This window comes from Haemorhous mexicanus, chromosome 4 (assembly GCF_027477595.1).
Source record: "Haemorhous mexicanus isolate bHaeMex1 chromosome 4, bHaeMex1.pri, whole genome shotgun sequence".
Lineage (NCBI taxonomy): Eukaryota > Metazoa > Chordata > Aves > Passeriformes > Fringillidae > Haemorhous > Haemorhous mexicanus.
Window position 1 is genome coordinate 23,085,639 of NC_082344.1, and position 13,000 is coordinate 23,098,638.

At 39.4% G+C, this 13,000-nt stretch overlaps 1 protein-coding gene across 6 annotated transcripts in view; it reads right to left on the minus strand.

Moving 5' to 3' along the window:
• The window catches only part of FAM13A (family with sequence similarity 13 member A), a 117,187-nt gene that overhangs the window by 82,443 nt on the left and 21,744 nt on the right, over window positions 1-13,000 (minus strand). For all 6 annotated transcript variants that reach the window (XM_059844097.1, XM_059844093.1, XM_059844096.1 and 3 more), the window contains exon 5: window positions 9,962-10,121. In XM_059844097.1, the coding sequence (XP_059700080.1) occupies window positions 9,962-10,121 (160 nt within the window). The remainder of the gene's footprint in view (window positions 1-9,961; window positions 10,122-13,000) is intronic.

A 13,000-nucleotide genomic window follows, 5' to 3' on the forward strand; every position in this document is an offset into this window, starting at 1 on the left:
ATGAGCAGACATTAAGAGGATTATTCAGTGAATTCCATGCTGTAAATGACTGCAGGAATGATGCATTAGCTGAGGACAGACTGCAACAGCTGACTCTTTACTGGGTCAGCAGCTGTACAGCACAGAGGAGGGAATATCCTGCTTCCCTCCATGGAACACTGCAGGGCAGCCTTTGCCTCAGGTAGGTGACACCAGGGCCACACCTGTGAATGCTCCCAAGGCCACAACAGTGTTGTGCATTGAGCAGTGCAAAAGGAGCAGTGGATTTAAGAGTTCCTGGCTCTCCTTTTATTTGATTTTGGAGTGGCAAATACACCACCTCCTGCACTAAGTTCCCTGGTGCACAGCAGGGCAGGTGTGACATGCAGCAATGCTGTCAAAGGCGCCAAAGTAGTTACAGCACTGCTCTTCTTACTCACAAAATGAAGACATTATGGTCTTCATTTCATCCTTTGCATGGTCTACCCCTCTGCGACCATGCAAAATTGCTCATGGCTGATTAAGGCACAAAAAGACATGCAAGGTATCAAATAATCTGTATTTCTAAGACTAAAATCGTGTGGCCAGTGGTACGGAGATCTTCACAGGCATCTTCTAATTCACATGGTCACAGGTATTTTCATGAATGTCAACTGGATGAAATAACTGATTTCTATTCAGTTATCAGTCACAGAGTTGTCATTCAGTGGCACAGATACCTTCAGGAAAAATACAGAAAATTATTTAACATGAACAGCAACAGAAAAAATAATCCCCCCACAATGTATTAGGCATGCCTTCCATTTTGTACCCAGAAAGTGATGACAACATCATTGTTAGAAGGAGGAACAATGTCAGTAAGTCATACTAAACAAAACTGATAACAAACACTGAAACATCTAGTATTTATAAATGAGTTTTTTGCCTTGGCTGCTATCAGCATATAAATACTGGGTCAGTTTCTTCCCGTCTGCTCTTCTTCCCTGTCATCATTTACACTACACTTTAATAACCACAGTTCAGCAAAGCTGTTTCAGATAGAAGTGATAAAAAGGAGAATCTCAGTGTTTGCAAAAGAAACGTATCACTGCTTTCCAATATAAAACTAATACCCTTTTCAGTTCAACTTTCATTTCCTTTTGTTCTCCCAAGACTATTTATACATGTGACCTTTTACCTGAGACTGTAGCTCTTAATAAACAGCTAAAAGCTACTCTGTGTCACATCAGTACAACCTTAACCTACTGCACTCATTGCCATAAAACACGTACAAAGGTCATGAGCTGTGATACGTAAGCAAGAGAGAGATGTGGAAATTCATTATTTTTAGAGAGGACTGCAATATGTGAAAGGAAATGACAAACATAGTAACAATCCCATGATGCACCTCAATGTTACCAACTCCATCTGTGGAATATCATGGTATTTTCCAGGAGAAAGAGTAAAATGTGTCTCCAGCCATGCAGAAGGACTGCATGATGCAAGAAGTTAAACTGCTAGTGCCAGGATCAAAAATAATTTCAGGATTTGTAAAAGGTTACAAAGACTTCACTGAGGGAAAATAATCATCTTTCATACCCATCCCCACAATCTGGAACTAAAACATCCCTGTGTTATCAACACTGTTTCCAGCACAAATCCAAAGCAAAGCCCCTCACAGGCTACTATGAAGAAAATTAACTCTACCCCAGCCTAAACCAGCATACCATCATATATAAACTGGCAGGAGATTAAAGTGTCAATGACCACACCACACAGGAAACCTGTAGCAGAATTTAAGATTTAAAAAACCCCAAATTAAGCATTTACAAAGTGGAACAAGAAGACTTCTCTCTTGCTGGGTTTACCTAACTCTGTGTGTATGTGCACAGATATGTTCAGTAACAAGAGAGCTCAGATCAGTTCAGGGGAACATTTTATTCCACTTTTCAGTTTTGAAAACTGGAATCTGATTTATCCATTTACTGTAATATTATTCAAAAATGGAAAAAGGATGATCTAAAAGAGAGCTGTGACCTAGATATGGGAAAAATCCAGGCTCTCCAGATCTGCATCTCACATTACAGTTGCTCAAACTCAGTCTTAAAAAAGCTAAATTGTATTTTCAGATCTAAAAATCAAAATACTCACAAGGAAAGAAGTTTTTCACACATGGAATTCATGGAATGTTACTTTCAAAAGAAATACCTGATCTGCAGTAAATTAGGGAGTCTTAGTGTTTCTATATTGTTCTAGTTACTCGTGTAAGGTTCTCAGTGCACAAAGAACAGATCCTTTTTTAACACCGAAACTGAGATGTTCACTGCTGGCGATTAAGGTCAAATGCTGCTGGGATCTGCTGGATACATCAGATTTTCAAGAGTGTACATATCCAGGCTTTAGGAGCATCTGGTCCCATGCATCACATGCTCCTGTTGCTCTCAGACTGCCCTGAGCCCAGTCTATGACAAGAAGCTTTGGGGCACTAAAAGTGCTCCAGGCAGAGCAGGGTGCACCAATCATCTTCTGGAAAAACTGTGATCTTCACAGTACTCACAGGAGAGGTCTGAAAAAACTCATAGAATTTATACTGAAGTCAATGAGCATTTCACTGCTCTTAATTTGGGCAAGGGAATCAATTTAGTGCTGACTCCTGAAGCTCCCACCTTCAGAGCTGTCCAGATGAAGCTAATGTCAGAGGCCAGCAAGAATTAAATGCCACAGATAGAAAAATCTCTTACACTTCTTTACTTTGGGTCAGTTCTGACTGCCTGCAACATGTCCTTGTCACAAAGACAACACTGACTGCTGGTCAGAGGGGATAATGCTGATCATTTTGTGTAACCTGATTAACTGAGTGACTAATTAAGAAGAGACAGAATAAACACTGAGGAATCTAAACAGGAGAAACAGAGAGATCTGTCTTAACTGAAGAATTTTCACCTTCTTGTTAATCTCCTTTTTCCCCCATGGGTACAGCAATGATGCTCAGCAACAGCTGGCTACTGGAGAAGCTCACATGCTTATTTTACTGTACCCTGTTTCTTGGTGCTGACTGATGCCTCCCTTTTGAAAGGTGATGATATATTGTCTGAGATGGACTGCTTCCAAGTGCTAAATCACATCATACCCCTCCAAATAAACAAATCACCAAAATCCCCATAACAAAATAAACAGACAAATGAACAAATAACAACAACAAAACCCTCAAATAAACCCAAATCAATAACAGACAATGAATGAAAAACATTTCAAATAAAACAAGTCCAAGTACAGACCAGGACACACATACACATATGGATCTTATTTTCTCTACATTTTAGCTATGTGGAATTATCATGGAACAGTGATAGTACCAATGAGTATTTGTTTCAAGAAAAAAACGGTGAGAAAGCAAAAGCAAAATTCCTAAGCATCTCAACCACAAAATTTGTCAGCTATATTCAAACAGTTTACAGTATACTAGAAGTATGGACAGCAGGAGGGAATGAGACATTTGTTATGCGCCTGTCTTTCCTTTATATGTCCTGAATCTTGGCAAATTTCTTCTCATAATGTTTTAAAATTAAAATATGGCTGGTGAAATTCAAGCGAAAGAAGTATCAGCATAATAATTTATTAACAGAGTTTAGCATTAGCATATTTGTGTAAATATTCAGGACTGCATTTAGTAACACCACAAGTGACAGATTTATAATCCTGTAAATGCTTCAGTGAATTTCAAGAGCAGAAACATTCTGGTTTAATAACACATACACAGGGCTGACAAAGCCAGCAGAGCTAGAAGCACTGGAAAGCCATTTCAGAATTACACAAGGAATTGTTCAGGGATTTTTTTACTTGCCTTTCTGAATCACAGCCTAAACATAACCATCCTCCTCACTCCAGACTGAATTTCCTATAGGTGAAGGGTTTGGAGGCTTATAAACTTTCCCCTGCAAATCTCATATTGCTCATTTCCTGTCAGCTCACATCTTAAAATGTCATTCTGGCTGAATCACTGTACACCCTTACTATAAACATGCCCATCTGCTCACTGGTGGACAACTGCAAAGCGAATTCTAGCTGAAGAAACACTAAACAAGAAAATGGAGACTGACTTCCACAGGTGCTCCTTCTCCTCATGCACTTTCCACCCATCTTCACGTGTCCCACGTGAACCCACTCCTACTCCTGGATGCTCCTTAGTCCATGCAGGAGCAAACTCCCATGAGCTGCCCAAATAAGGGGACACTGCAGAATAAGGAAATGTTTGCTCAGACCTTCGGAAAGGATTTCCAATGATCCGTTCCTGCTGTCTCCTGATGGGAAAGAATTAATCCAGTACTGAAAGCTGACCATTAACACGATGCTAAAATGGTCCCAGACATGAAAGAAGAATAAAGGAAACTATCTCGACCCTGCAGGCTTAGCCAGGGCAGTGTAACATGGATTAGAAACGGATGCCTTCTTTCCTGACGTAAATGAGGGGCTGCTCCTGTGTCTGCTGAGTGTGTAACCCGGAGGTGACAGGGAAAGGGACTTATTTAGAGGGAGCCCATTAGTTGGGGAGTAGGTGACTTTTCAGAAGTTTCTCCCAGATCTTTTCAAGGGATTAAAACCTCATGCTACAGCAGAGGAAGGGAAAGAAGCACCTGTAAGTCAACATCCAGCTTTGCTCATGAGGGGAAATTGGCTGAAACTTTGTGGCTTTCAGGGGAGGTGGAGCTTTAAACTTAGCTGCAGAGGGACTAGCCAAGCCAAGATGGAGAACTTTGTGACAATCTTACCTTTCCTACCTCTCCTCAGGGACAAAAGGCTCAAATCTTACTTCATTATGAATGATCTGCTCAGACTGTTCAATGGGAAGGAGCAAGCATTCCACTTTAAGCTAAGTCAGCTGGAGCACTCTCCTTGACAAAACAAATATTCACTCTGGGGTTTTGCCTGGCTGGGACAGGCACTGCACACTTTGCACACACCAAGCACCCAGAGGTGCAGCCACACCTGCGGCAGGGGACTGCCTGCATGTCACAAATCTCAGAGCAGGCTTGCACAACACTGTGCATGCACTTGTGCTGCCAGTTAAAGTGCAAAAACCTACTCTGTCAACTCATCCTCCCCACTGAAGTGGCAGCTCTGGCTAGAAGACTGGAAACAAACAGGATAAAAATGCAGGGAGGTAATTGCGTCTAAAATAAGAGTTCTTTTGAAACTATTTGTTTTTGCAAAAAATCAGCAGGAGACCAATTTCTGCAGCTCTTCAGGAACTGAAACCTGCCTGTTCAGAGGTCATTAGAATGCACCTACAATATACTCAAAATGATAAAACTGTACATGTATTTACTTGACTTTGTAGGATTCACTTTGAATTTGATTTTAGTGTTATATTACATTAATATTATCTTAATGGTATATTAATTTTCAAAATGTACTTGCTTTTTCTTCTTCATCAGGTGAACAGGGCATGTATTCTACCACCCAGCAGGGGAGGAATGGGAAAAGCCCTTGGCATTCCTGTCCCAAACATGTGATTAAACCAGGAACAGCATTACATCTTCATAATGTCAGTGTTCTGTGCCAGTGCAAATATTTATGTGCTCTGAGCAGACTGGCTCTTGAAACTAGAAGTGCTCTGTCAAGAAGGCATTAGAGGGAAAAGGTGAAAATACTACAGAAAAAAAAAATAGATCTTGTGACCCTGTATGACTAGGTAATAGAGTATATGTTTTATTTGAAGACAACACTGAGCTATAAACCATGCTACTAAAGGTGACATGTTTCACCTCAAGCCAGTGGAAAGAATAATTCTAGAAATCTCCCAAGAGCAAGTCTCATCATAGCTCTCCTGCCCAAATTTCCCTTGCCGCCTGAACTAAATAAAAAATCTTCACTGCCTATCTCTGATCATTAGAGAAGCATAATGACTGTCATTCCAAGGTCCCAATTCATTCCAGTTGTAGCAATACACCATTGGCTAGTGCTACAACATAGGACTACATACAACTACTGTTCAAACAGCAATTCAAGACCCTTTTTATATTTTATTTTGTTTCATTTATTATTATTTATTGTTCAAATTATCATTTCTGTTGTTACCATAGGCCTTGTAAACCTATTTCTTCCAGAAGATTACAAAATTGGCAGTACTGCAACTCAAGACTGACTAATTTTCATTACATGAATTACCACTCAGTTTAGTAACACAAAAATCTATTAGGATCATATGGATTCATACTAGGAATTCTGTTGCAAAACAAAATATAAGCATCATTTTCTTAGGAACTCCTGACATTTATAATGTGAAAATGCACAACAGTGCAGATGTATTATCAGAAAATTAACTGTTTACACACAACACTGCCTAACAAAAACCAGGTATTTATTATCCTGACCATGTGACCACAGAGCAAGCACCTAATCAGAATGTTCAACCCACCTCACCTATTTCTCTCTAACTAGCAGAGCCTACTGATCAACAGACTGAGACTCCTACTGACTTAGGAAATTGAAGTAAAGCTTGGATTAAGGACTGCAGTAATAGCTGGCTGCAAATGAGACCTGTAAACTCCAACGAACTCCCGTTTATTTCAGAATTTTAAAAAACAATCAATGAAATCCCAAAATTCTTTTATTATAAGGCATTTCCAAATATAGGTATATTTCTGAAGAAAGCACATGTTATACTTCCACCTGCTGGCCACCAAACTGGATAATCATCTGGTATCATTCTAATAGGTGGAGCAAAATCCTCCCAGGCAAGGTGTCATGAACCTGACAGTTCAATTTCCCATTGAAATAGAAACTATTCTAAGACAAATTTTCTTTTTTGTTAAAATTTTACTTTAAAAAAAAAAGTAGATGTTTCCAAAGAAACACTTTCCATAATTTCTAACTATAATATTACAATATTGTAATTAGAACTAATTATAATATTGAGCAATGAGCAAGAGGAGGCTTTACAGCCCTGGAAACAAAGCAGGGACTGTCATGCAACTTGCAGAGATTTCCAGCTGCCTTATTTTCTGAATTGTGATCCACTGAGAAAGCAAGCTAAGAAATCCCTTTTACCTGGCACAACTTGTCCTTCCCAATGACTGAAAAACTTTTGAAAGAAGAAATATAACTGGGATTAAGGTGCTCCTGTGCCTCCTCAGTGCACATACACAACAAGAATGGTAATTCAACTATCAAGAGCCCTACAAAATCATGTCTCTTTTCCCCATCTCTAACACTAATTAATTTTCTGCCTCCTTGAAACAGATTTCCTTTAATCTGCCAGAGTCTGTGCCTGATTCAAACACTCTTGCTCCTCCTGGAAGCCTGCAGCATTGTGGATTTCTCCTAGATATGACCAACACAGTAAACAAGATGCAACTTGCTCCACTGGAGCTGTTTTTCCTTTCCAGTATACTGCTCCAAGAGAAGCTTGATGCTTCCATGACTTCATCTAATGATCCACATATTCTTGTTTTCATTTGACAGCAAGAATAGTGGGACAGGGCTGTGGGAATTCAGAGAAAAATGTAAACATGGAAAAGTGAGGAAGGAGTGAGAGTGAAGGCAATCATGGGAAAGGTAGCAGTGAAGTGACTCAGGGTGAAGTTGCTGGCAATATAGTGAGAGATGTGAGGGAAAGGATGATGGAATACCCAACAAGGAAGTGAGTGAGGTTAGCTAAAACTCTCCTCACCTTATTGCTGTTCCCAAAACAGAAGCTAAAAAGGTCACTTAAATAAATGCAGAGGAGTTTGGTAAAGGGCAATTCCAGTTTCTTCATTTTTCTTGCCATTCACTCTCCCATCCCACCATGGTTCAGGCTTGAATGCAACATCCTTAAAAGCAACAGGGCCTCAGTTTTGGAGAGCACTGTCCTGAGCATCCTACATTCTTCACTGCTTACAACAGGATTATTTGGAAAATTTCTATCCACCCACCTGCAGATATACCAATGGCTTTTCCAGAAGCAGTAACTTTGCCTACAAATAGCTTGCTGTTTTCTGGACACTGTGACACAGGTCATGACAAATAATTCTCTGAGTCATTTGCTCTTGTATAATACAGACCAGTTTCTACTGTATGTAATGGTTCGTGCATAGGCAATTTGGCAATCACTTTTCTCTACTGAATCTCATCATCACTTGGTTTTCTCTTCAAGTGTATCATCTCTAGATTATTATAAAAATTCACTAGGATAGGGGATATTTGCTAGGACACAAAAATTGTAACCTTTGAGAATAATATGAAACATCCCTTTATAGAGCCACCTGACAAATTTCAAAAAAACCTTCTTAGTACCTTTGCTACATGAAGTTAGATGATTGTACTTCTTGTGCTTGAGTATGTGCCTTGATTAAACTAGAAACTTCTCATCCAAATTAGATGGACAACAAACAAGGTCAAATTTTTGCAGCTGGCTGCCAGCAGAATTTGGAAAATACCAACAAGGTCTAAAGATGCAAACATAATGTGAGCCCTTGTATTTAGGCGTGGCTCTCTCAGGCAATCTGTCTCCTGAGGCAACGCAATGGGCAACACTTCCCATCTCACTTGAGTAATTATATCTCTTAGCTTATTTTGTTAGAGTAATTCTGGTTGTCACCATGTAATTTGATAGCTTGTATCTCTCAACAGCTGTGGGAAATTTCCCAGATCTCCACCGTCGTGCAATCCCAATTACTACCAAGTCCTTAGAACTGAAAGATTGTCTTGACTTTTGGAACTTGCTGAGGCTTGAAGGAGAAAGAAATACATCCAAAGCTTTTCTTCTGGGCTCTCTCTTTTTTTTTTTTAATATGTTCTTTCCCTGGTTCTGTTGCTGAAGTGACCATCAGGGGCTAAACATCACTGTCACTGGCCAGGCAGATCACTTCCACTTCCCAGAAGTTACTGTGATACTGGAAGGCTATCAGCGATTCTATCTCCTTCCACAGAAGCATTTCAGCTAGTGACAGCTAAAAGACAACTAAATACAGCAAAATACTTCCTCACTGATTCACCACTTAAGAAAACCAGCAACCCTTCTAAAGGCAGCTGGGCCCAACTCAGACCGATTTAGCAGACCCTCCTCTGATACATCACAAAGGCAGAGATGTTATCAGCTGATTTCATCTGAATGGCAGAACCTGGGCTCACACCAAACTTCCTGTTCTGTCAAGGTCAAAGACACTGTATTTTTATAACTTTTTTCTGACAACTTCTATTCCAGACAGTGAAGGCCAAAGTGATTTTATCAGTGGGTAAAACCCTACCAAGGATAGGCACCTAGTAAAACGCTCCCAAACTCAAGAATTCACACCCTTTAAGAGAGTAATTATCGGCACTTCTAACACACAATAAGAAACGAGGCACCTGCAAACCATCCTCATGACCATTTTCCTGCACAGACTTGAAGTTGTTTCCTGTAGTAGAGACAGCACAAGCCAGAACAATGCACTTTTGGCTGCCCTACTTGTCAGCTTTTAAATGTTAGAATCCTTTGATGTTACACACAAGCCCTCTTCCCACCAAAGGTGTAATACTCTAACTACAACACTTTTCTTTAAGAGCTCCAATGTACTTTTTCCAAAGACCCTTATTTAATGCTTCTCTCCACGCGCATCCTGAAATGGCTGAGTCAGAACACCTGACTTTTAAATTCAGCTGCATATTTGAGACAGGCAGACTTTACACAAAGGCAAAGGTTAGAAACCTCTGTCCTAGAGGTTTGGTACTCGAGGACGATTGTCCTTAGAATTATTCTGCATCCTCATTTAAAAACATTTAAATTTTAGTGAATATATTTCCTGCATAAATAAGTGTGTAGCCAACAAAGAATAAGATGTTTAATAGAATGAACTTCCAGACCAGTAATGAAAATTAGCTTGTCAGCAGAATCAATGTGTAAACTGCATACCAATCAATAACACAGAACACTGTTACAAGAGTCTGCCTTCCACTTATCTAAAAGATTTCTGAATTGAAGCCTGAAATAAGTCTGAATTATTGATTTGCTGGGAGAAAATGAAATATTAGAGATACTCACTTTTACCAAAATTATTTTTGCTAGCTCTTCACATACAGGCTTTTCTTCATCCTTCTTCAAGCCTTCTAATTCAAACAAAGTATTGTAATTTTCCAGCAGTTGTGTCATTATCTTGTTGCAGATCTCCAGTTCCTTCACCCCTTCAAATCCAGAGGGCACGCTAGAATTGGAAAGATGACAAAGCAGAGTGTAACAGGGACTCAACATACAAAAGGTCCTGCAGAGGGTCTCTGTAACATTTCATTTGTGGATACAGGCTGTATAGCAGGCACAGGAAACTTTGAATTGGAAAGGAGGCCTGTGCCTATGTTGGTAACAACAATCACTGTTTGCAGTTTTTCTTATCGATATTAAATACCAGACCTGTTGGCCAAGGTATCCTATCTACAGAATCCAGGCAGAGACAGAATTGAGACTGCCACCAAATGAGATGCCACCAACTCTCCTCTAAGTTGGGTTTCACAACCCACAGCCCAGACAGCTCAGGCATTCAGATGCTCTGAACTGTTAATTCAAGAGTCAGATTCCTCCCAAACCCGGTTCATGATAACCTCAAAGGTACACAAGAAGGAAAAGTGAAAACATTAGGAAATCCCACATGCTAATCAAAACTCTGAATGTTAAACATGGTCCTTGCCTTCAGATGACCCAATGCTGTACACCAGATTTTTTAATCTAACTTTTGAGTTACTACTTCTTTTGAAAGTAGGGTCATAACTCAAAGGGCTTTCTAAAACATGTAGATGGATGCTGCCTTTTGTAGAAGAGCCTAAAAGATAATTACAAAAAGTGATTCCTAAGCTCCATTTTCTGGGAGAATAACCAACTTCTTGGCTGCTGAAGAAGAGGCTTCTTTCTCTCTTGAAACGGGTCCCTTTGCAGCTTACCACCGACCTTAAAGGCACACAGAAAAAGGAAGATACTGTATGTATCTGCATGTTTCCTTATGTACTTCACACAACTCTCTCATGCAGCAAAACATGCATGTAACTTGCAACAGAGCTCATAATTGAAGCATCTAATGAACATCTGCTGGAATATAAATTTTCTGCAAACTTTATTGACAATTTTATTGGCCCCAAACTGACTTAAATCCCATTTTAATGCAAAAGTACAATACCTGAAGAATGTTCTTCTGCAATCATGCAGTGTTACCTATTGTACAGTATTTCCAGCAGATACAGGCTTCTCAGTAAGCCACAAAGTGGCTGCATGGATGTGAATTTCCTAAAGACCTTATAAAGTGGCAGAGACTGATGATCAGGAGTAATGAAACATAGGCAACATTTAGATTGAAGAAGCAGAGAAGCCAAAACGAAAAAAAAGTTTCAAGTACCTTTTGGCTGAAGACAACAAGACATGTGAGAAGAAAACACAACCCAAATCCCCAAAAGCAAAACACATTCCCCCTGTGCTATTTTACAGGGATGTAACTTGAAAGTAAACCACTGCTTACTGCAAAGAGTAAACACAAATTTACAAATAACTACATACCCTAAAACTTTAACTGTAGTTTATTGGGACAGATGTGCATTTCAACAACAAGGCTCTAAAAGCTGATGCTCCCAGAAATTTGTCATCAAAAAGTGCCTTTTTGTAGGGGCTATTGATCCTTCTCAATGCTTTATTCTGTGCCTTACATCTATGTGTCAACAGGGAGAGTAACCCACTGCAACAGAACACATCTTTGTAAACTCCAGAAGAGTCTTTATTGCTATTATTTCAACATTTAATACATGCTAGAGTAGCAGGACCTGAATTTTAAAGGACTGAATTATTTTACACTGTAGAATATTGACAGCTGTAAAAATGTGTCAGTCTCAGCTGATTGATTTCTTTAGTGTGGAATTTGGCTTCAGACTAAATAAAGAAAAAATGGGACAACTTTTATTGATGGATGTACGTGTATACTCAGGCCAATTCACTTTGAAGAATGTCACATATTCACTAAAACTTAGTAAGTGGCCTGAAGAAAGTGTGTGTATGCAGTAGGCCCCTGCAATTATCCTGACTGAAGGAACCCCTCTTGCCATGCTAAATGATGCGCTCCAGTGTTGGTGTGCTGTAAAGCCTGCCTAGGCTAGCTGAGGCAAATCTTGACTATTACCTTCCTGATTTCTTTTTCCAAAACAGAGTACAACTTAAATAATGGCACCCCTATGAATCTCATTCCCAGGAAAAGAACTGAAAATGTAAAAGAGCACGTGCAAGTCAAAATAAAGACTCCAGATAGAAGAATTTTCCCCTAAGCCACATCTGCTAGGAACTACAGCCAACAGTTGCCTACTGGAAACAGCTAATACAAAAAACTCTACCTGGTTGAAAAACAGTCCAGTCTATAGTTTCCACAAAGCACAAAAATGGTACTTAATTTCTGCCCAATTCCATTACTTTCTTGCCCTCCCTTCCCCCTGCTACCTTGTCAGTTAAAATTTATTAGATCAAACCTGTGAAAAATCCAACATCCTACTCTGAACAATTCTGTTGGAGTAGGGTGAGATACACACGCAAAACACAAGGCTAAAGCTCATGGCTTCAGTCTTTTTTAACACTTCTCTCTGAGTGTAACTAAGCAAAGGACCATGAAGTGATTTATTTTAATGGAAATTGAACATATTTTATTCATTGCCACCTCTCTGCCACATTAAAAGGCATATTTAACAGAGTTTCTAATATATTTCTCCTATAATTGCTATTATTAGACCTCAATCATGATAAGGGCTATTACACTCTTTGAGCTCTCCATGGTGACATTTTCCTTTCAACAAATATATTCTGAGCTGAAGATAAGTTTATATTATGAGCATACACTACCCTGCCTATTTATACAAAGTAAACCCCATCTGCTGCCACACTGCATGATCTACCAATTTGACTAGACTTTTCTGAAAATGCATGTAAAAAAAAAATTAGCATTTTACTTTAGCTCTTCTCATTCTGAAAAGTCATGACATCTACAAATGTCACTTCAACTGACTAGAAAAAACCCAGATCTGTGAGAAAATATTCTCACACACTTCCACTTTCCTGATGCACATC